The following is a 23,386-nucleotide window of genomic DNA, read 5'->3' on the forward strand; positions in this document are numbered from 1 at the left end:
TCTTGTCAAACCCCCCTGCCAAAGCAGGGCCACCTAGAGCGGGTTGGACAAGAAGGCGTCCAGGCGGGTTTTGAATGTCTCCAGAGAAGGACACTCCACCACCTCTCTGGGCAGCCTGTTCAGTGCTCTGCCACCCTCAAAGTAAGGAAGTTTTTCCTCATATTGAGATGGAATTTCCTGCATTCCAGTTTGTGCCCGTTGCCCCTTGTCCTGTCACTGGGCACCACTGAAAAGAGTCTGGCCCCATCCTCTTGCCACCCACCCTTTAGATATTAATGAGTGTTGATTATAAGTATTGATGTTTCCATCATCCTCCATTGCTCAGCTTATAAGGATCTATTTTGCTGCTGGTGGTAAAAGTGACCATCAGCTGGGTCTGAGCCAGCTCAGGTTGTGAACTAGCTGGCTCCAAACATGACCTGTCACACTGTGGAGTCTAATGGAGGACTGTTCTCACCACTGTTGCGACTTGAGGTTGCACTGGTGGTTCTTGGTGCTGCCATGGGGTGGGTGCTCTGGCTGAACTGGAAGGGGCATCTGCTTTTCTGGTCTATCGGGAGGCTCTGGGAAAGCGGTAGTACAGAACATGGAAGCTCTCCCAGCAAACTCAGGCGGCCAAACTTCAGGAGCTGAAGTAGCTCAGCAGTTTGCTTGTGGCCACTCCTTTTTGCTCTCGGATAAATCCCTGTCTATGCAGAGACTTTGTTCCTTACACCTAAGATGGATCTTCTTTGAGCATGTTGAACCTGTGGGAAGATAGCGATCTGCCGGCCTGAAGCTCAGTTATTAATAATAAAGTATTTAAGATGGCAATTTGCATTTCAGCAGCACCTTTAATTCACGGCTCTCCAAATGCTTTGCAGACATTGATTAACACAGCCTCACAACAACCCTGTGAGGTAGGTGGATGTGATCATCCCCACCTCTGCGGGGACGATGAGGGCACCACAGAGAAGGGGCTTGGAGCAATCGTGCTGGGATTCGACCTAGCACTTGGCCATCTACGTCCGGTTAGGCCTTCAGCTTCAGATCATGCTTTTCTAATGCACGGGTTTGACTCAATGTGGGACTATACCGATTAACGAGCCTGTTACTTGCTCGCACGGACCATAAAGGCCATTAATCTAAGGCAGTAGTTTATTAGCGAAGTAGATGGTTCCTTGGTGCTTCTTGCTGCTGGAATAATCTGAGGCTTTGAAGGCATATAGAAAATAGAGTTAGATATCAACCATTGAGCGTGGCAGGCTGTAACTGGAGAAAGCCCTTAGAACCCAGGCGAGGAAGATATGTGGGATGCTACTGTAAATGTATTGATCAGAAAGGACATAATAATTTATATAGAAAGTCCACCCTTGCTCTTTCCCCAAGGTAAAAAAAAAAATAATAATAATAAAGGAACCTAGAAAGTCACTGCTGATTGTCACGAGACAGCTTCAAGCTCTGGATCCTTGGCTTCATAGCACCTGCAAAAAGAACAAAACATGGTGCGTCAGCAGCCTGTTTGAGCTGGAAAAAGGGGTTAAGCAATGTGTTCCGTCCAACCCAATCCCAATGCTAGTTTAGCTTTAAAACAACTAAAAATGATGCAAATTACTCATGTTGGATGGATCTGGGAGTACTGATGGGAATGTGCTCTGATATCACCTGTGGAGCAGGAGTGCGGTAAGCTTGGACTAGAGGGGAAGACCTTGCCTTCACGAAGGCTGGCCTGTTGACCTCTTCGTTTAATGTCAAACCACTTTAGCTCTGATGGCTGGCCCGAGGAGATGGCACATGAGGTATACATCATGCCTTGAGTTCAGGCAGCTTGGATAAACCTGAGATGTGCATGCAAACCAGTTTGGACCTTTAGGAGTTTGATGGCAGCTGTTTTTTATTATCCTTCTGAAGGAATAAGAGAGCAAAGAAATAACTCAAAGGCATGCTCTTATCCAGCAAGACAAATAATCCCCAGCGAACTCTCTAAAAAGCGAGGCCTAAAAGGGAAACCTTTTCTGACGGTGGGTAACTCATGCTGTTGTTCATGTTGATGTTCTTCATGGAGATCAGAGTGATGCTGTTCTCCTTCTGGCTTGTGCCTGTCGAGCAGCTGTCAAGAAGAGAAGGCTGCATTAACTACTCTGGAAAATGAGAGAAGGGGGTTTCTTTGCACACAACTGGAGGCAAACAGGCAGGGCTGTGCTGGCTGGCACGCGGGACCAGGGCTGACTTACACCACCCTTTGAGCTGCTGTCCCGGTTTGGGCCCATCTGCAGTGCCAAAGTTCTCATCCCCTGTCTGAACACAGGTTTGGGGGGTCTCTGAGGAAACAAGCAGTGCATTCAAATTTGGATGCGGTGCTGGTTTGCCCGAGAGAAACACCATTGTCACCTGCGTCATTACTTGTAGGCAGAATCAAGGAGCAGTTTGGATGTGGTTCTCGGTGACTGAATTACCTTCTAGCCCTGCAGCCATTACCAGGACTGGAACAAAAGGAAACCTTACTGTGTCCCTCTGTCCTATGCCCTTAAGTTTATTTGTCATACAAAGGGAGACCTGGATATTTTTACCTCTGATTCTGCCGCTCATGTATTGCCAGTGTCTCTCTTAAGAGTGAGAGTTACAGGTGTCAGAAAGGTGGAATTCCCCTTTCTCCCTACCCTGAGGGCTGGGATGTGGATTTGGTGCCAATGGAGACTGGATGACTTTGGGGATTAGGGTGGCTTGGGGGCACAGTCCTCTGCTCTGATGTGTCCTGCCTCAGTGGCTGCAGATCATGGTCATTAAGGGTATTTGTGAACCATTGATGTTGATGCAAATTTGGCACCTAAATACTTAGGGACTTTGCTCCCTGTGTCCCTTGCCTCTTTCCGAAGCGGGGTTTATTCCTTTGGTAGGAAACTATCAGATGGAAAAGTAGGAGCAACATGTTTTGGTCCCTTCCAGCTCTTGTTTCCTGCTGCTTTCCCATGTGCCACCTCTCTTCTTGAGTAGCAGTGATGGACCATGTGGTTCAGATGGACCGTCCTCCACTTGGTGCTTCTCTTCCAAAGGTCTCTGGATTGGGGGCCCCTTATCCTGCTCTTGCTAGGTAACAGTAATAGTCATTATGGAAGATATTTTTGGGCACCTGATCTCATATCACTGAGGCTGCTCTGAGTTCCAGAAACCCAGGGTTAGACCTCAAGTCTGTATCCAAGCAAAGACAGACAAGCAAACTACTTTTGGAAGGTGGTGAGTCTTCACAGATATCAGTGCAGCTTTGAAATGAGGCCCCTAAATATTGAACTTCTCCCTTTGTCTCCATCAGGCAGAGGATGAGGTGCTATCAATGCTCATTTTTGTTTTTTACTGGTCTAAAAGATATCTTGAAATGCTTCTTTCCACCTGAAATAACCAAAGCAGCCTCTATTCCTTGCTAAAATTAGTTCTGGAATAAAATAGGCACTAGGCACTTTCAATAGGACGTGAGTAGTGACAGCAGCCTTACCTCTCTGACACCATGGAGGTCCCTGGCTTCTGTTTGTCTGGAGGGAGAAAGGCAGTTGGTGATGTACAGGTGAGAAAACATCACAGCCAAGCAATAAAATAAGTCAGAATTAGGTTGTACAGGGTTATAAATGAAATCCAAATGAGATTAGAGACACCACAGGGGATACTCGAGAGTTGATTAGAGAAAATTCTTCAACTAATGTGACATACAGGCGGGACTGAGCGCTCTGCTGCCTTTTGAGTCACTACCATCCTTTGGTCTTTTGGCAGTTACCGGCTTGCTGTAGAGCTGCCTTGCCCTCTAGTGGGCACTGCTTAGTGGGAAATGGAATTCCTGGGGAAGAGGAGTATCAAACTCCATGCCTTTTGCTGCCCAACGCTGGAAATCTGCACGTTTAACCGCAGCAAACTTGAAAGTGTTTCCTTGAGCAGATGGTTCTGGGCTGGGGCTCTAAAAGAGGTGGTCACACTACATTCCTAACTCCTGAATCTGTGTTCCAATTTGGCTTCAACCCCCACCCCCCCCGTAAGCTTTTTAAAAGCATCTTTCAGGAATTGCCAGATCCATGTGGAAACAGATGACTTTTTGATTAGGGGAAGACAGATCGCCCCAGGCAAATACCTTCTGAGTCCTTTGAGCGGTTACACTTAAACCTCAGGCTGACCACGCTGACCAGAATGATCACAACCACTATCAGGATAACGATGAAGCTGATGACACCTGGGGATGGAGGAAAGAACTGTCCGTGACTGATATAACATTGCGCCTGTCCTCAGCTTCTGGGGTAGTTGAGACACTTTGACTGTCATCAAAACTTGTGTAGGAAATCAATATTTTCATTTCAATTAAAATGAGTGTGGTACCTAATAGGCAGAGAAGTAAGTAGTCACTACAGTGAGTGGCTTTATCCTCTTGTGTTTTAGCCTCAAAGGGCTTCTGATGAATACTTAATTGGTAAGGCAGTGCCAGGAGGGCAGAAGTCAGCTAATTACACTGAGGATTGATTGAAGCCAGTATGTCCCTACTACCATTGGTAAATCTTATCCTGAAGGAGTATAAAGTCAGATAAATACGTAATATAATGAGGAGAGACAAGCTAAAAAGACTGTGATGGATGTTATCTGTCTCATAAACCAGTGGCCAAGTGCAGATTAGATTCTGATGTCTGGCCTCAAATCTATTGCCAGGTTAAGGTATGGCATCTCTTGCTCCATCCTTCCACAGTCTGACGGATGCGGAGGACTTGGCTGCTTGCTGCCAAGCAGGGTGCAGCTGTACAGGGGGAGGCAATAAGGCAGGGTGGGAATGAAGTCCCAACAGGTTTGCAGGGAAAAAAAATAATTGTCTAAGCTTCCAGGCAGGTAGTGTATTTATTCTAGACACTTATCAGGGAAACAAAGGCATAGCTTGGGGTCGTTTGTGCCCAGGTCTTGTCCTAACATGGAGATGGGGCAAACACCAGTGCTAGGAGCAAGATCCCAAGCTCAGCTGTAGCCGTGATGGACTTTCAAATTGTCTGACCCTCGTATACTGGCCATGGCTGGGAGTATTGATTAGGTGCTTTATTGCCTGCTTGTGACAAGTCTTTTTCTCAAGGGTTTTCCCTTGCTCTCTGAAAACTCCAGGATCAGGCATGCTGAAGAAGAAAACTGTGGAGCCATGTCCAGGGAAGCATTTTTGAAGCTGGCTGTCCAAAACCGCATGGACTGGTGAAACAGACCCCTCTCCTCTCCCCACATTGAGCAAGACCTTACCAAAAGCTGCCACTGTCAGTGGTGATTTATCATCTGTCGGAGTGGGCGCAGGCAAGTAGCCAGAGGACTCCATTGTCGGGGTGGCTGGTTTTGAGGTGCCTACAAGAGGGGGAAAAGGTAGCTCTATATAAAAGTCTTTCTTCCAAGGTTGGGAAAAGGATTCCTAGCAATGCTAGAGGACCTAACATGGACTTGCCAGCCCCATCAATGTTTGTAGCAAAGGGACCAAGACCTATATGAGAATTGGATTGCCTTGGTGTGGCTCCTTTTATCAACAATCTGAGAAGACCCACAGGGTTTTCTGCAGGGGCCCTAGTGAGGAAGCCGAGTGTGGCAGGTGAAAGACTGAGCTGGCAGCGTCTTTGAGGGTGAGCCTTGTCCTGTGTCCCTCCTTTTACACCCTTTTGCCATAATGGCACCTTCCCTGCTGTGACTCACAACCACTGTTCGCAGGCTCAACAGATTGCCCCAAAGTGCTGCTTCTGTGGAGCTTTACAGGCTTTTCAAGAGCTGGATAGCATGGCTATCATCCCTCGGGTACTTGTTAGCCCTTCACAATGCTGCCTTGAAGACAGCAGTATGATGGCCTTACTGTTGGTTGTGAAGAGGGCTATAAAATATCTAGTGGTAATCATCTCTGCGAGAGAAAGGAGAAAGCACCTTGAGTTGCTGATGTTGTGGTACTCTCGCTTCTCTTGGGTTCTTGACCTGCATAGAGAAATGCAGAATATGAGTCTTGTCCTTGAGTGTCATCTAATAACTGAAAGAATTAATGGGCATGCTGGAGAGGAGAACGGAAGAACAGTAATGCTTGGTGATATCTGGGGAAACATGGAATTCATACTCGGGCTAAAACCTTCCCACAAAACACACTTTATGCTATTTCCCATGTCCAAGTAGAAACTCAGGGAACCAAAATTCAAATGCCTTTGTATAAACACTTCAGGTTCTGCAGTCCCAGATGCAGTTTTTGTGCGGATAGAGGAATTGAATACTGGAAGAGTGAACTGGGAAGGTCATAGATTTGCTATTGCTCATAAACATTGAGACTTAAAAAAAATAAATCTGCTTAGGGGAAGAAATTCTGCACAATGTGGGTGTGGGTTGACTGTTAGGCTTGTCCTTGTCCTTGGAATTAGTGGATATGCTGTCCTGGGTTATCTAGAAGTAATTAAGCTAGTTTGAGTTGGGCTAACTTGTACACCATATGTAGTCTAGCTGTGGCAGCATAGCGGTTTGTTCGAGCAAGGGCTCCAGTTCTCAGTGGGACAAACTGACTTATATGAAGCTGTTGGGTTTGTGACAGCTGCTTCCAATGCCTGTGCAAGCAATTTTAAAGCTAGCCTGTGTGTTTCGCCTGTACAGAGAAAAAAACCTTTTGCTGCCTCCTGGATGTGCGTTCAACGGCCAGATTATCTGCATTGACCTTAACGAAAAGCTTACAGACCCTGTCAGGAGGCTAAAAATGATACTTTAGAGCTGCAGAAGATTATCTGTAGGTCAAGTAGGATCTTCTTTCCCCCTTTCCCATCCCCACCTTCCCAACAGCAGCGTTGGCCAAAAGTGTATGCTGCCTGGGGAAGTGGGAAACAGCTCCTGGCACTCCGCAGTGGACCGTGGGGTGTGCAGCTGAAACTGGGGTTCCTGTCTTGCAGAAAACATCACGGTTTCGGAATGTAATTTTGCCAAAAGTTAGAAGAAAAAAGGGGAAAAGTTATGAAATAACAAATCTAACTGGTTCAGAAATGGGTAATCACACGGAGCAGAACAGTCCTGGGAAGCAGAGGGACTACTGCTGTGCACTTTTTTCAGTGGTCGTCAAACCCTTTGTTTCATTCTGAAATTGTCCTCCCAGCCACAGGTGGTGGGCAGAAGCTGTGGTTTGCTGAGCCTGGCATGGATACCCCGTCCCTGGGAACTGTTGGGTCTCACACAACGGGAGACTTCGCTTTTGGAAGCATCAGCAACATTTCCAGAGTCAAAGATGTATGGAGCTTTTCAGATACAAAGCAGGGTTATAATTAATAGCAATCTGCTCTGATGCAAAGGGCTCTTGGCTTAGCTGGGCGCAGGCATGCTGCTTGGACATCTGTGCAGGCAGAGCTGACCATGGGTTTCTAACCTTGCTTGCGTTAGAGAAGCTCTGAGAGGAGGTACTCGTAGAGGCAGAGGAGTTTCTGTCTTGACCGTTGCAAATTTTGGGGGCTGAATCTTTAATGGGGAATCAGCTCAGTTGTCAGACTTCAGTCTTCCCACTCACTTGGATTCTGCTCTTATTCTGATAAAATTCTTACTGAATTCTCTAATTTTTGCTTACAGGCTGGGTTAAGCAAACCCAGCAAAAAAGCAAAATTATATATATATATATTTTTAAAAGGATGTTAAAAGGGGTCCCTTTTCCTAAACGTAGATCAGTCTTTCAACTGTTCAAGTTCATCCCAGGCAGAGGACGTTAAGTGCATTTGGTCTTGTGTTTTATCACTGCTTGTAAGGATACCAGACATGATTTTGGGTGTTACTCATGGCTCATCCCCAAGATAAAGACTAGTGCTTTGATAACCTGCACCATGTGAACCAAGTAAGCTAATCACCATGAAATTACCTAAATTCATTGTTACTCTATAAAAGGACAAAGTACCTTGAGGTGGGGGGGCTGCTGTGCTTCTGCTTCCACTAGGCTTTTCATCTGGATAAAGAAAACGTGGGAAAGGAGAATTAACTCTTGGAGCTGCTACTGATTGCGCTATGGAGAGCTGTTGGGTTTCTGTGGGGTAAAAAACTTCGTTTGCATGAGACTTCCCCTCCAAACAAACGTCAAGATGTCCAGCCAGCAAGCTGTGTAGTCAATTTAGAGAGCGTACGTGAGAAGTGAGTTTGGGAGAGGTCGGCTGGGGTGCCTGTAGCTCCTCCACCAAACATTACCAGGTGAAGCATGATCTGGCTTTTCTCCTATGGGCTTTCTGTGCAGCTGCCACATCCAGGTCGTGGTTGTGTCCAGCCCTGTGCTTTTGGGGAGCTGCAACGAGCTGCTCTTTTAGCAAAGACTCAAAGAGATTCAGAAGTTGCTGCTACTGGATAAGTAGGACGGTGTGGACTAGCTCAGTCTTTCTGATACCCCCGGTTTGGCTTGGATAAGGAGGGATGCACAAACACATCTTGCCTGAGCAAAAACCTGAGTTTTCCATACTTACCTTGCACAGTCAACGCTAGTGGCGTTGTACCGACGGAAGAGGGTTTGACTGTAGTAGTTTGACCCACAGAGGTGAGATTCAAATCGGTTGGTGTCGGTGATTTTACTGAAGGCTCTGTAGAGGAAGCATAGCATTACTTCAAAAAGCTCTGCTCACCACAAGCTCTGCTCAGAAACAGCTTGGAGGAGGCACAGCTATTGCAAAGAGTCATCAGACTCCTTGGGATAACCTTCTAGGGAAAGCACGGGCATGAGTAAACAGGGAAATAGCCTTCACCCTGTTCAGAGCGAGGGAGCTCTTGTACTTCAGCATTAGCTTTTGTTTTTTTGTAGTGTATGGAGGTGCTGAGCTGGCAGAGCTCAGGAGACACACGGGGAAACTCTGCTTTGTGCCACTGCTTTTTTCCCTGCTTTGAAAAATAAGGTATTTTCATCACTGGACACACTGACTGGCTAGAGCTGCCTGGCCCCCATGTGTTTATTTGTTCATTATCTGAAATGCTAACTTTTATGTTTCGTTTCACAACACAAATAATTCAGTTCTTGTGGTCGTCTGGAGGCTCTGTCATCTTCCTGAACCTGCTACTCAAAGCTGCATAGCAAGAACATGATCCAGAGCAAGACGTGGGGGAAAAAGGCTTTCAATAAGCCCTCTGCAAGGAAGAGTGCATCACCAGTTTGGAATTTATAGGCATGTTCCTTGTCTAGGCTTCTCTTGGGTTTCCAATAAAAATGAAAAAAGAGTGAAAATGGTTTTAAGGTGCTTTTTTTTTTCTTTCCCTTTTATCCAAATGCTTCACCAAAATATTTGAATTTAGGAATAAGGTGTTTTTGTTTTTTTTTTTTTTTAATGCCAGGCATGGAAGCAGAATCTGAGATCTTTTTGAGATCTTTTTCCTTTCTATTTTTGGGGTCCCTTTGGAGGGGTAGCTATGCTTAGGAAGATTTTTTTTTCCCCCTAAATGTAGCAGGAAGAGATTTGTCTCCATGGATCTAACTGGACTGATCGATGTGGATCTGGAGTTGGTCGTGTAGTTGATCTTGTGTATTTTCAGACTGAATCATCTAGCTTTCTGCTAACACCTCCCAACGCCCACTTCCAGGGCTTCTGTGTCACCACGTGTAGCTTCTGTGTCACCGTGTACATGTGGTGGTGTCCTGAAGCTGGTTTCAGCAGAGGGGTAGAACAGAAAAAAGAGAATAAAGTAAGGCAACTCCTCAGAGTTTCATATGACTTTTAAATATTTTTCAGTCCTCATGAGTGATTGCCGTTTCCAGGAAGGCAGATAACAAAGCGAAACCCCTAACATGAATAACTGGATTAGAGCTTAGGGCAGTGCTCAGTCCCTGCGCTGACACGTTGCACAGTTTAGGACAAGCCTCTCTATGCTTCCCCTTTTCCTCTTGGAGAAATGGGGAACGTGTTGTATGGGAAGTGCTGAGGATGTGCAAAGCAGTGGACATTTTTAATTAAAAAAAAAAAAAAGAAAATAAGTGGTGAGGCTTGTCAGGAGAGGAGTATTGAACAGTAAATGTAACGCGGGGAAGCTGTTAACGACAATGACTTCATTGCTGTTTCTTCCGTCAGGACTCCAGGAGCTGAGGCCAGCGCTGGCGTGCAAGGCACTGTGCGTGCACACGCTGCGCACACCCGGTGGTCCTCACACGGAAGAGCTGCTGAGCAACACTGGTGATGCCAGGTAGGAGATGCAGCAACACTGTCCAGCCCAGCTCCTCGCCTGGGCTCTGGGCAGTTGCATCCTTTGTGCAGACCAGGGGTTTTCCCTGGCTTGTGACCTGCTGACCCCGAGTCTCCCTGTTCAATTTAGTGATTTTTTCCCTCTTCTTGCTCACACCTGTGTCTTGATCCCTCTGGGGTGAGCTGGCTGGATCAGAAGCCCTTATGCCACAAAATTTCCTTCTTTCCCAACCACTGTTCTCATCTAAGCCCCATTTATGGCAGGGTGGACCAGCTGGACTGAAGGTCAGACCAGTTAAAAGCCAGGATGCCCCTGAGCTGCACTCTTAGGTCTCCAGATGAGCGTTACCTGAGGTATGGTTCTTTACTTCAGGGCTGTGTGTTGTTGATTGAGATTGACCTGTAACACAAACAGAGAGACACGGAGGTGGCATCTCCTACATGTATTCCTTGTTGGCGGGATCCCCACAGGGAGGGCTAAAGGACGGGCCAGAAAGGGACCACTGTAGCCAATTAGGAGCTGAAAGGGTGATGGGGCAAGAGATGCTAAGGATGGAATTTGTCACTGGTGTGGCTATGGGGACCCGTGGGCAAAGGGACCTTGGCTCTGAGGGTCCATGGAGCATACAAACCACTAGGAAATAGCTGGGGGAAATGGGGAGCAAAGATGAGGCAGGATCCCCCTGCTTTCACCAGGCTTCCTGGAATTGCTGTCTTCCAGCCAAAAAAGGGAGCCAGGCACGGCCATCCTCTGGGGTGCAGCGCTCTCCATGGGCCCTGGAGATCTGGGGGTGAATGATGATAGATGGGGCAGGCAGAGGTGGTTAGTGCAGGGTCCCGGGAGAAGGTGCTTCAGCGGATGGGAGTTCTGAATCTGATTCCCATTCGTGGACTCCCTGTTTGCATCCCCACATGGGCATGTGCATCCACATCCAAATAGACATACAAAGCCAATCACAATCCAGGAGGTACCTGTTACAGCATGGATGGAGGAGTCTGTGGAGGCCGTAGTACCTGAAATGAAAGAATAAGAGTATTAGTGGTGCTAATCTGTGACTGTCACTGACACATTGCTGTTTCTTGCTGGTTGCATGGTCTGGGTTTTCCTCACCTTCTGTAGGAATGGCTTTGAAATACATGTTTTCCCCAAAAGCGTTAGCAAAGAAGTAGCAGCAAACACCGAGTGCAAAACTCTTAGGTTCTGAGTAAATTAGTACTGGAGTTTATCCAGCCGAGATAAATGCCCTCCTCTGCAGATGGAGCTGAACTCTTCGGGGAGCCGTCTCCCTCTCTTACAGGGAAAACGCTAGGCCATATACATCAGTGGTGTTGTTGCCTCCCCGTGAGCTGTTTGCCTCCAGCTCAGTCTTGGCAGAGAAAGGCTGGTTGGCCTGTCCTCTGGAGCTTTTTAGAGTTAAAACATGCATTTGAACGCTTTGTTCCCTTGAGACCTTAATGAGTGGATGGATGAGGTTTGTAAAGGCTTCCAGGAGCCGACGGGACTGTTTTCCTTCCTGTCTCCTACCTCTGATCCTTCTGTATTTGTGTCCTGGGAAGCTGGCTGAAGCCTTGTGGCCGTGTAAGACTGGAGACAGGGGAGTGGGCGGCAGCCTGGGGACTGACTCGGAGCTGCCTTCCCTGTAGTGGTGGGTAATCCTGTAGGTCCATGCAAGACTTTGCTCTCCCAGGATTGTAAGCGTTGCACCGAGTTTCTCAACTGAAAGGTGGTTTTGTTTGGGCTTTGGGGGGTTTTGTTGTGGATTTATGACAAAGCATCCCTGCACCGATCCCCCATGTTGCCTACTCTCAGGATCCCTGGTGTTTTTCTTTAAGCCCCAGCTCCTGGAGTCCTGTGATGAGATGAAACACTAACTAAAAATGCTGCCATTTAAACTGGGAAAAAGAAATGCCTGGTTCCCGTATCTGGGGACAAGAACTGGGAAATGTAAATGCACTTTAAAAGCTCAAATCAAACCTGACTGTTTTAACTTTGAAAAGGTGACTGACTTTGTTATTTTTGAAACACACATCCTAATTAGTAATTTTAAATGGTTATTGCTGGTAATCCTGGAGCTGCCTGTAGTTAAGATTAATGAAAGAAACTACATTAGTTACAGAAACCAGCTGAATCTGATCCCTTGGGTGATCCATCTCACCAGAATCCCACGAGAGCTAAAGGTTTCAGACAAAACCGGTATGTGAGTAAAGGTTAAATCCTTCCAGCTCGCTGTCCCCTTGTAGTTCCACGTAGCTCCATTGCAGCAGTGGTCAGTGATGAGGAGCAGGGCCTTTGCTATGCCTTGTGGGCTGGCAGGAGGGGACACCCAGCAAAGCAGTGCCAGCCGTAGCAGAGCATGGCTTGTGTGCCCCTTTCCAGCCTGAATCCGTCCTCCTTCTATGCAAGATTCATCTTACCTGCTGTTTTACCTCTCTTATGACCCAGCCTGCAAGAGAGCTTATCTCCTGGCTCTCTTTCTCACCAAAGAGAGGACCAGGCACTTCTAAAACCCTATTGTGATGACCTATTTCAGATCTCTACTTTACCTTATCTATTTCAGATTTCTACCTTACTCTCAGTGTGGCTAGAGGAGCCACAGCCTGCAACATCCCATTTCTTACCAGGAGCTGTAGAGGAGATGTAAGTGATGAAGTTATTGGTAGGTACCTATGCTGTAGGTGTCTGAAATAGGTCAGATGAATGCCCTGAGAGTGGTGTGTACCTGGAATGAGACCTTTGGCATCCAGTGTATGTGGGTTATTGGGGCTTGACTCAGAGCCTACCCCTTGGGACCGTCTGGGTGTAGCGAGCTCCTGATTGATCTCATTTTTCTCATGTAATGGTCTTGGAGACATAATTGTCTTTTTTGTATGAGGCTTTATGACAATGATCTCAGCCATACAGGAACCAAAACAATGCGTAAACCATGGTGAACACATAATAAAAAATGGTCTCTTTCCAGATGGGATTTGGCTGTGAAAATCAGACCTGACTTTTCAGATCTTTTCCACGGTTTTCTCTTCTAGCTTACTGGGCAGCAGGCTGGCAAAACTGTCGTTTAGTCCGTGAAAGAGGAAACATGATCAGATCTTTTAATTGCACGGAGAGGAAGGGAGTAATTTGTTTTCTAAGTCCCGTGGGAACAGAACCAGAAAACAAGGGCTTTTAACTGCAGCAAGGAAAAGGGAGGCTGGGCAATAGAAAACTGCCTTAACATAAGGATAGGGAGCTGCTAGGAGTGATTGTGTAGGAGAATTACGGGATATCCTTCTCTGCAGGCTTTGAAGAGCAGGTTAAATGAGCATCAGTCTAGTAACGTAGACAGGATTATGACAGATGTAACATCACTTACTAAATCAACTAATATAATGGAAGAAAAGCTCTTTTGCACACACGGTTGCCCTTCTTAAAGAGGTAGAGATGCTTCTTTCAAGGAAGGGGGATGCCTCTCCTTTGCAGCCCTGTCGCCCGGGATGCTGTGGGGCACTGCTGACCCCATGGAGGACGTGTGGTGCCTTGGGCTGTTTCCATGGATCCCAAGAGTTTGCCAGGTTTTGTCTTTGTCACTGGGCTTCCCTCTTCTTAAACAGCTTTACAACACAATTTCTGGGCGTTGGTTTGCAAGTGCCTTATGGTGCTCTGTATACATTCAGCACAAAAAATACTGTGCTGAGGTCATCACGGGGACCAATATCCTCTAGCAGCTGCCAAACTCAAACAGCTCCTCTTTCTCCAAAATTCCCTTGCGGAAGCTATTGTCTTTTTCCTCCGTGGGGAGAAGTAGCTGCTTGTAACACATTTTCTTTTTCAAATTATCACAGGTGCTTTTTAGTGTACATGGCACATGAAAGCATGAAGAATTGCTGGAGAAAGAGCTATTGCCTACACTTAGTCTTTGTCAAAGGAAAAGGGGAATAAAGGTGCTGAGCTGGCCATTTATTCCAGCATTTTTGGTGCAGCTGGGAAGCAATCTGAGAGCTTGAACAGAACCTCTAGGGACAGGGGGAAGCTGAGGACAAGGGAGATGACATTCCCCTGTACTGCCATCCCTGATGGGACCATCCTGTGGGCTAGCTCCATCATCCCCGGTGCTAGCGCAAGAGGAGGATGATCATAATCAATACTTTCTTCCACCATGGCTCAGCCTTTCGCTGAAGGTCACACCAGAGCACCGGCTCATAAGGAGCTCTCCGTTTGCAAAATTAAACCCTGGGGTTATTGTAAATAAGATGAATAAGCAGCTTTTTTCCAGTGCTCAGTCCCTGGAGGTCACCTGGCCAAATAGATGCTCACCCTGGTCTGCCGTGTCTGAGCTTTGCTGTGGAGAAGTGCCCGGTCTTGCTGTGAAGAGGACAAAGGATGGAGTTGCCCGTTTGGCACTTTGCTCAGGAATAAATGGCCCTGGCTTCACGCAGTTCAACAAGGCCAAGTGCAAGGTCCTACATCTGGGTCAGGGCAATCCCCAGCAGAAATACAGGCTCGGTGGAGCAGCCCTGAGGAGAAGGACCTGGGTGTTCTGATTGATGAGAAGCTCAACATGAGTCAGCGATGTGCGATCACAGCCCAGAAGGCCAACCATATCCTGGGCTGCATCAGAAAAAGTGTGGCCAGCAGGTAAAAGGAGGTGATTCTTCCCCTCTACTCCACTCTTGTGAGACCCCACCTGGAGTACTGCATCCAGCTGTGGAGTCCCCAACATAAGAAGGACATGGACCTGCTGGAGCATGTCCAAAGGAGAGCCATGAGGATGATCTGAGGGCTGGAGCACCTCTCCTATGAGGAGAGGCTGAGAGAGTTGGGGCTGTTCATCCTGGAATAGAGAAGGCTCCAGGGAGATCTTATTGTGGCCTTCCAGTACCTAAAGGGGGCCTACAGGAGAGCTGGGGAAGGACTTTCTACTAGGGCATGTAGTGATAGGACGAGGGGGAACGGCTTTAAACTGGAAAAGGGCAGGTTTAGATTAAACATTAGGAAGAAATTTTTCACTTTGAGGGTGGTGAGGCACTGGAACAGGTTGCCCAGAGAGGTTGTTGAGGCCCCATCCCTGGAGGTGTTCAAGGCCAGGCTGGACGTGGCCTTGGGCAACCTGGTCTAGTGGGAGGTGTCCTATGGCAGGGGGGTTGGAACTCGGTGATCTTCAAGGTCCTTTCCAACCTAAACCATTCTATGATTCTATGATTCTCTAAACACTACCGTGTGTTATGTCAAAGTGGAGCAGGTCTGGCTTGGACTTCTGGCCACTGCTGCTTGTTATGCCTTCTCTGCCAACTTAAATAATCAAAAGTCCTGTTACATTAGGTGTTTTCTTTTGGCGAAGGCGCTTAGCGTCCCGGTTGTGTTACATGGGAAGGGAACGGACGTGTGCAAAGCAGGAAGAGCCCCAAGTCGCGCCGCGGGGCTGTGCAGCGGGATGGGTACCAACAAAACAAGTGCCACGCGTCCCGGCTCCCTGCGGACCTCCCCTGGGGGGACTCTCGCGCAAACGGTGCTGGAAACCCTTTTCCTCCTGGTGCCGCTGCCAGCACAGCCCCGCTCCCCTCCACGGAGGGCCCTGGCTATATAAACAGCTAACAACAATAATCGGGACGCAGCCAGCGCAGCTGTAATTGCAATAAACATCAAAGCCACTCAAATGGCTCACCATTGAGCCTACGCACTGCCACGACGTTTGCTGCGTGTTTGGGGGCAAGCAATTTATAGCCGGATTGTGCAGTCCTAGGTGGAGACGGGGAGCTTGCTGAGGGATTTACGACGGGAAATGTGGCTTTCTGCGCTTGCTGTGATGGGAAACTCCTGATTACCCACCACAACCACAGGGCTGCAGAGGAGCGCATCGGAGCTGCAGGTGCATTTCAGCTCTGACTCAGAGTGAGTTGCATTTTGGTTAGTTTTTCCAGAGGATGAGCAGGGGGAATTTTGGATTTCTGTTATTTGCAGTAGTTCTTCTGTGGGGTTAGATGGGAGTGTCAGAGTGAGAGCAGAGGGGTCTTTCCATGGAGCTGCCCAGAGAGGCTGTGGAATCTCCTTCTCTGGAGATACTCAAAACCCACCTGGATGTGTTACTGTCCAACCTGCTGTAGGTGACCCTGCTCTGGCAGGGGAGGGTGGGCTACATGGTTTCCAGAGGTCCCTTCCAACCCTGACCGTTCTGTGATTCTCTCACAGCAGCTGAGATGTTCCCAGAACCCTGCAGCTCACCCTGCTCACTCCTCAGCATGAGAAGGGAATGATGTAGACCAAAAAAATTTCTGCTTTGGTATTACATTTGGCAATCGTAGACATTTAAAGAGTGGTTTCTCCATCTGCTGACCAGAGAGAGGCACTGACATTTAAAAAACCCACAACGTTACATCAGAACCTCCATACAGCAGCACTGCCATATCAGAGACCTGGGCCACCTGTTGGAGACACCTCAGCAGGGTTTAGATGAGGCTCAAGAAGGGCTCGTGCTTCCCAGTCTGTATTCCCAGAGGGATGGAGTCACAGGGGAGGACCTCTGGCACCAGTATGAAGGCACTGGGACTGGTTCTGTCCACTCAGAACTGGTGACAGAGAGGGATCGTCTATCCCCAATGGTGTGTAGCCCTGGACTTCTCCTTCCCTGGCAGCTTTGGGGAGAGATGTGATGTCCCACCTGTCCCCAGGTAGCTCGCTGTGTGGCAGGGAGCTGCAGAGCCTGCGCGGCATTGTGCAGCCTCACTGTACCAACCTCGGCATCACGTGCTGCCTGTGGGTTGCATAAACAAATGCTTTCAGAAAAGAGCCCTACCCACCTAAAATTAGACCTTTCAGTTCATATCTGGGCACTTCCGTTAAATGACCCATGACAAAAACACGCCGACTGCTGAATGCAAGCACAGCTGTTTCCCGGGCGAAGCGCAGCAGCTGCTGAAGCAACAGGGAGTGACAACACCCAATTCTTAGGACTTTCAGGTGGGGGAAAAAAAAATATGATGTATTGAGAAACCTGGAAAGCAGAGAGAGCTCTGCAAAAGCCAAGGTCCTATTTTATTAAACACCTAAAAAAGGTGCCTCTGCCTTGAGGGTCACACTGCAGAAGAGGTAGCGTGGAAATTGTGGTGGAGAGAGAGAGAGAGGAAAAGTGTTGTTATGCAGACTGGATAACTGACAGCCTAAATCAGGTCCCAGACCCACAGAGGTACTTAAGCGGCTAATTCCCAAATGACACGGGGGAGGGTGGTGTTTGGCAGCTCACTGCCAAGCGGTTCGGAATTGTAATGACTTGGCCAAAGTGTTCTGGAAAGTTTAGAGAGCCAGGAATTAAACCCGGATCTTGTCAGCAATTAAAAAGAATCTTAGCCTTCCTCGAGGGCTGCACCCAGCTCTGGGCATCCTCTCTGAGCATCACGCGCTGTGCTCCTTTCTGGTGAGCTCTTCTGGAAGCAGACCTTAGCGGAAGTCAATTAAAAACCACTTGAATGTAAGAAAACAAGTCAGGAGATAAACAATGTGGGGAAATCGCATGCCTGGAGCGGGCTCTGCCACCTCACCCTGTGTGCTGAGGTCTGGTTTCTCCACAAAAAGTGGTTGCTCCTGGAAGAGCAAAGCAGCATGGCTTTTCTCCTGCCTGGACCACTGCCGCTCCATGGTGTCTGAGGAGTAAACACCCGCTCTGTCATGCTGCTGTGTTGCCTGTTACCCTCCCAGTCACTTACTGGTTCCAGTTTCCTCCATGATCTGCTTGTTTTAGAGCTCTGTGATGGCTCCTAGTCTACATAGTGCTGGTGAGGTGGGTCTTGCCCTTCTCCTGGCCACGCTGCTCCTAGGGTTTGACCCTGGGTCTGTGAGTTTGGAGGAGGAAATCACTCCATGCCCAGTTCAAAGGAAAGATGGGGGAATCAGCTATCCAGGCTTGACGGGAGCCAGAGCCCAGAGTGTGTTTTTTGCCTGCCTACAGGTTTTCTTAAATAATATTATCAACAGATCTCAAAGCACTTTGCAGAGGAGAGGGGTCGTGTTTAACTCTGCTTTGTTTTCTGCAGATGGGGAAACTGAGGCACAGAGAAAGCATCCAGAGTTGCAAGCTAGTTTGACCGTGATGCTTTCACACCTTGATGAGGCTTCTAGCCAGGGTCCTGCCCTTCTACAGGCCACCTTGCAGCTGGTCCTCATTAATTGGTGTGATTTTCTTCCAGATGTTGTGTGCTCCAGCTGCTGTAGGGGATCAGCTGCTGTATTTGCTCATATGCTACACCTCTGGCCAGGCATCTGCAGAGTCCCGTGATAGCACATGTGTCACCAACGTGGTGGTTGTGACACTCAAGAATTATTGGCACAGCCAACATGGTGGATCAGCCGTATGTGCCTTCCCCTAAGTTCATGGAGGCTACTGTTTCCAAGTTTATTCACAAATTTATTACTATTTCCAGTAATTCCGAGGTTCCCTGGGTTTATTTGGGCATTGCTGGTAGCAGCCAGGCTGTGTGGTGCTTGTGAATCACCACGCAGGAACGTGGTCTGCTGGGATCGGTTCCACTCCCAACTTGTGATTCAGGTGTGTCAGGGGCTGGTGGAACAGGGGTTTCTCATAATTCCTCTTCTTTCCACTTTCTTGTCTTAAGTCTCCTGGCTTGAACCCCGGGGGAGTGGCTGAAGGACGTCCCTGCCTGGATGCAGTCATTTCAGCACATCAGTGCTGGGGAGGGACCATGCAGCTGCTGCCTGCAGTGCTGAGTCTTGGAGAAGCAGCAGCTAAAGACCAGGTAAAGCATCTTGGCCTGAGAAGCTTCATCTGAGTCTGGATTTTACGTGAGTGACCCTGGTGATATCAGCTAAGTTTTATTCCCAGATTTCAAAGCGCTTCATGGAAGAGGTAATTTTATCATCCCTATTTTGTGTCTGGGGACAAGGCACGGGAGCGTTATGTGGCAGACACAAAGCCCAGTGGTCCCATGTCCCTGCCTGGTGCATCATCAGCTGTGACATGCTTCTTCCTGATTTCTAATTGCACTAATTGCAGTGTGATTGCAAGATTTTTAGCAACTCCAGAGCCACTTCTAGCTAACGTCCAAGAGGACCTTATTGAATCATATCTCTGGAGCTGCTCACCCAGAGCTGTGCTGCACCATGCAGGGTCTGTACTTGTGCCTGATAATGGTGGGGAAGGTGGGGGAGACCCACCTTGGTTCTCCTCTCTTGCCCAGAGCTGGTGATGGCTGTCCCCAGGGGCTGTCCCCAGTGGCAGAAGGGTTTTCCTGGCTTGCTCCAGAGGGTGGATAGACATGCTCCACGCTTCTGTGGACCCCTGTTCCACATTGCTGCAACAAACAGCCTCCATGTGAGCTTTCTCTGCCTCCTCTTCACCGGGGGTGGCAAGCCCAAGCTGTTAGCTTTACTTCTGTACTATGATGTCCCTGTCCCATCACTGTGTCCTGGACCAGCAACCTTGATCTCAGGGAACTGAGTCCCAAGCCAGGGGTTTCTCACCAGAAAGAGGCAAGTTGATTCTTCCTAGCCTGTGAAATCCAACTGCTCGTAGGGTGGTGACATTTAACTGCATCCCTGGTGTTTCATCGGGTTTGTAGGAAGTTTCACCAGCTACTGGCATTAGGGGCAAAGTCTGCTTGAAACTTTATACCTTCAAATGCCACTGCAGCTGGAGATACTAAAGGGGACTTTGCTCTTTCCTGCTGTGCCAGGATGATTCAGCTGAAAGGTAAAACAGCCCCCCCCAGTCCCTAAGACTACAAAAAAGACTGAATGGGAGGTTCCTCCTCGTTGTGGTTGTTGGGTCATGCTGAGTGGGCTCCTCTGGGCAGTGGAGTAATGAGACTTTCTAGCCAAGACTTGGCAGTGGTGCCTTTTGCTGGTGCTACGCAAGACACACATCTCCCTTTTCCAGCTTCGGGCATAAGCCCACGCCTTGGCTTTCCCAGCAGGAACGTTCCCGGCAGTGGCTTACCATCACTGGCACCTCCAAGGACACCTGCTGTTGACTCACCTATTGTAAATGGGACATAATTCCTGGAAACCATCTCCGACCACTTCGGTCAGATTTGCAGAGTCATCTGCGGGGTTTCGTGTTACCAGAAGGGAGCAGTTTGTTTTGTGAACAAACATTTCTCCTCACCACCTCCTGCTTTCTCTTCCTTCTTCACCAGGTCAGGGTTGCATTGGCCTCTCCTTTGGCCAAGGATGCACTGGATGCCCTGGTTTAAGGACGCAAGTACTGTGTCTGGAAGGTCTCCTGGTAGCTCAATGTGCATCCTCTAGCTGCACCCCACGTTTGTGACTGCATCAAAGAATATATATTGACATATTTATATGTTTTCAACACTTCTCGTGATATTATCCATCCACTGGCTGTGGTGCAGATAAGGAGAGCTGTGGATGGAGCGGCAGTGGGAAAATCCTGCTCGGTTCTCATCAGCTTCGAGGAGGAATTTTTGAGTGGAAATATTTTGTCTGGAAAATGCCTGCCCATTGTAATGGAAATATTCATAGGAAGAGGTTTGTTTGGACAAATTTTCTGTTAAGTGTTTCTGGGGGAGGAAAAACAGGTTGGAAATGGTCCAAACCTTCCCACTTCAGCAATTTCAAACCAACAGTATTTGAACCTCCCTTTAGAAATAACTGTGAGAGCTTAGAAGTTTAAATGAAGAAATAATAAATTAATTAATGAATTAATGAACTTGCTCAAAGTTAAAAAAAAAAAAGCAGCCTGTGTGGAAACAGGCAGGTATTAGTTTCCAGCCAAAGCAAATTCTGTCTCTCCTGCAAAGTTATTTCCACCTCCTCAGGTGCAGGGAGACCTCTGAGCATTTCTGTCTTGTGCAGAAGCTTTCCCCCCCTCCGAGTACTACACCACCTTAGTGACTTTGCTCTAAAATTAAAATTAAAAAACCCACTTCAGAACTGTCATATCAGTGCAAAAAGGCGAGACAGAATACACAATGGTGGGGAAGGCCGGTTGTTTTGATCGGAGAGGTGCAACTGCAGCATCAGCTGACGCACAGCGAGCACCAGCGGTGCGGTGACCATCGTCTGTGGGTACCAGCCCTGCTGGGGTCCGGCCATAGCTGCTAGACACACATCTACTGAGAGCGGTCCCTGCCCTGGGATTTTAAATGGACTGCGGAGGATGAAGATGATGCGCTGGGGATGGAAGGACGGCGGGTGGCATCCCTTCCCCCTGGTGCTGCAGCAGCCGGGCAGGGGGCTGCATCTCGCTGCGCAGCGGAGCCGAGGAAGGTGCCGCACAGCCTGCGTGGCATTCCTGCCCCGTGCAAACCACACCAAGTAGTTTTAAGGGGAAAACCGGCATTGTGGGCAGGCAGCAAGGAGCATCGCGGTACTGCCTCAAAGCCCCTTGTCTGATACCAGGCACAATTTGCCCCACTGCTGAAGCCACCTGTATCGCCCCAAATGAAGAGAGGTTTTCCAGTCCCTGTGCTCTTACTTCTCAGAATTTCACACCTACAAACTGAATTGATTTCTATATTTGCTGCCTTTAAAAAAACCTGTTATTACCAGCACAGTGGCTATAACCCATAGGCAACTTCTGTGGTTTAATGATAAAAACTTTGAATTGGAGACACATGACTTTTAGGTGGTTGTCTATTAGAAGCAGTGCTGATGTTGCAGTCTGTATTCCTTTGACCGCTTGTCAGCTCTGGGCTGCTAGAGCTGTCAGCAACACCATAGGTGCCTGACAAAGCAGGAAGAAACAACCTGTCACCTTTCAGAGCGGGAGAATGGTTCCTTCATCCCACACCGCGACTCACATGGGAAAAAGAGGTTAAAGCAGAATTATCGCAATGGAGCAGAATTATTACAATAAGGACGAGGCGCAGAATCATTTAGGTTGGAAAAGACCTTTAAGATCATAGAGTCCACGTGTAATCCTAACACTGCCAAGTGCACTACTAAACCACGTCCCTGAGCATGTTCTGCATGTCTTGCACATGGTCTTTGTGTTTATGTCGACGAGGGGAAAAATTAAAATCAGCCAAGGAAAAAATACCTTTGAGGAAAATAATGTCCTCTACATTTAAATGTCATACCTTTAGGCTTATTCCACAAAAGTCACTCACTACGAAACACCTCAGCATCGCAGCACGCAGCAGAGACGCTCCTTTTGTTAACCAGGTAACAGGTTCTTTTATTCCAGCACCATCAGTTAAACCCTGTAAACCTGTTACGGCCGCATTTTTCCCCGGCAACCCGACTCTTGTCACCCCTGAATTTAAAGGCTGAGCTTTCCCATGGCATCTACCACATGTGTGAACCTCCGGCTGGGTCCCTTTGGTCTCCCCCCACCCCGTGAAGCCGGGCTCCCCAAATCCCCCCTGCCCGGCGCTGCTTCACCCTCCCGGGAGGTGTGTGAGCAGAGCATCTCACCTCGGAAGAGCACGCAACCGAAGAGCCAGAGGAGCGGATGGACGGATGGAGCCAGCATCTTCTCGGTGGTTTGTGGCTCTGCAGCACTGCTGAGGCTCTGTCCATCCCGGGAGGGACAAGAGGGTGAGGAGCGATTTGCCTGCCTGGGCTGACTCTCTCAGAGCTTCCTGTTAAAGAATAGAAGGAAACGGGCTGAATCCACAGGGGAACTGTGTTTTTTAGCCCATTATGGTCGGAGAGGATGTGAGACATCACTTACCGACGGCAAAGGAAACCTCGCCACCAGTTTGTTGGGGGGTTCGGCTCTCACAGAGCCGGGGGGAGCAGTGGCATGGGGGGCCTGCCTTGCTTTGGGCCCCAGTGGCTTCTTGGTGGCACTTGGGTTTTTTTTGGGAGATGCTATGTTTGTGATGAGGTTGTGCACCCCAGGTCCAACCCGCTCGGCATCAGCCGTGAGGGCTGCAGGCTGCGTTGGTCCTTCCTGGGTGAGGAGCTGCTGGAGGAGCCTGTCCTCCCCTCCCACCTGAAAAGAGGTTTCTTAACATCTCTGGGAGGGATTTGGAAATATTTGCCTCTCCTGGGGCCAGGGAAACTCAGCAGCTGGTGCTGCCCCGTGCCTTGTGCCTCCCCGTGCAGCTCCAGTGAGTCTGGGCACTGGGACACTGGTTTTCAGGGAGCAGCAGCAGCATCCTTCCTCGCGGGACCTACAGCACACGGCAGGCTTGGACTCACCCCAATCCCAGGTCCTTGATAACAGAAGGAATGGGAAAATTGGGCCAGTTCTGCCCCTCAGTTCAGCCCAAAGGGGTTCGGGGCATTCAGTTTCTTGGCCCTGACCTTGTGATGCACTTGTCTGTGCTCATCCTGTCTGTCTGTCTGTCCCCTGCGGGCATCATTTGAACCTCAGAGGTAA

The 23,386-nt window shown here is 48.6% G+C and overlaps 1 protein-coding gene across 4 annotated transcripts; it reads right to left on the minus strand.

Annotated features, from left to right (window-relative positions):
- Positions 1-824: 824 nt before the first annotated feature.
- On the minus strand, positions 825-22,573 carry ECSCR (endothelial cell surface expressed chemotaxis and apoptosis regulator; the record flags this gene model as incomplete). 4 transcript variants are annotated; one of them, XM_082490151.1, is made up of 11 exons in its annotated part: positions 22,474-22,573; positions 11,088-11,129; positions 10,465-10,515; positions 8,418-8,531; positions 7,865-7,912; positions 5,887-5,934; positions 5,227-5,325; positions 4,094-4,192; positions 3,470-3,506; positions 1,990-2,089; positions 825-1,463 (listed from the first exon to the last, which is right to left on the minus strand). In XM_082490151.1, exons 1-11 carry the CDS (start codon positions 22,529-22,531, stop codon positions 1,455-1,457), a joined length of 705 nt encoding a protein of 234 aa, XP_082346277.1. In that variant the 5' UTR covers positions 22,532-22,573. The 4 variants fall into 4 exon arrangements, with proteins under 4 accessions (XP_082346277.1, XP_082346276.1, XP_082346278.1 ...); XM_082490150.1 differs by lacking the exon at positions 825-1,463 and having other exon boundaries at positions 1,963-2,089; XM_082490152.1 differs by lacking the exons at positions 825-1,463; positions 7,865-7,912 and having other exon boundaries at positions 1,963-2,089.
- Between the last annotated feature and the right edge of the window lie 813 nt (positions 22,574-23,386).

The sequence above is a fragment of the Vanellus vanellus genome (genome assembly GCF_965231255.1).
Source record: "Vanellus vanellus genome assembly, chromosome: 13".
Lineage (NCBI taxonomy): Eukaryota > Metazoa > Chordata > Aves > Charadriiformes > Charadriidae > Vanellus > Vanellus vanellus.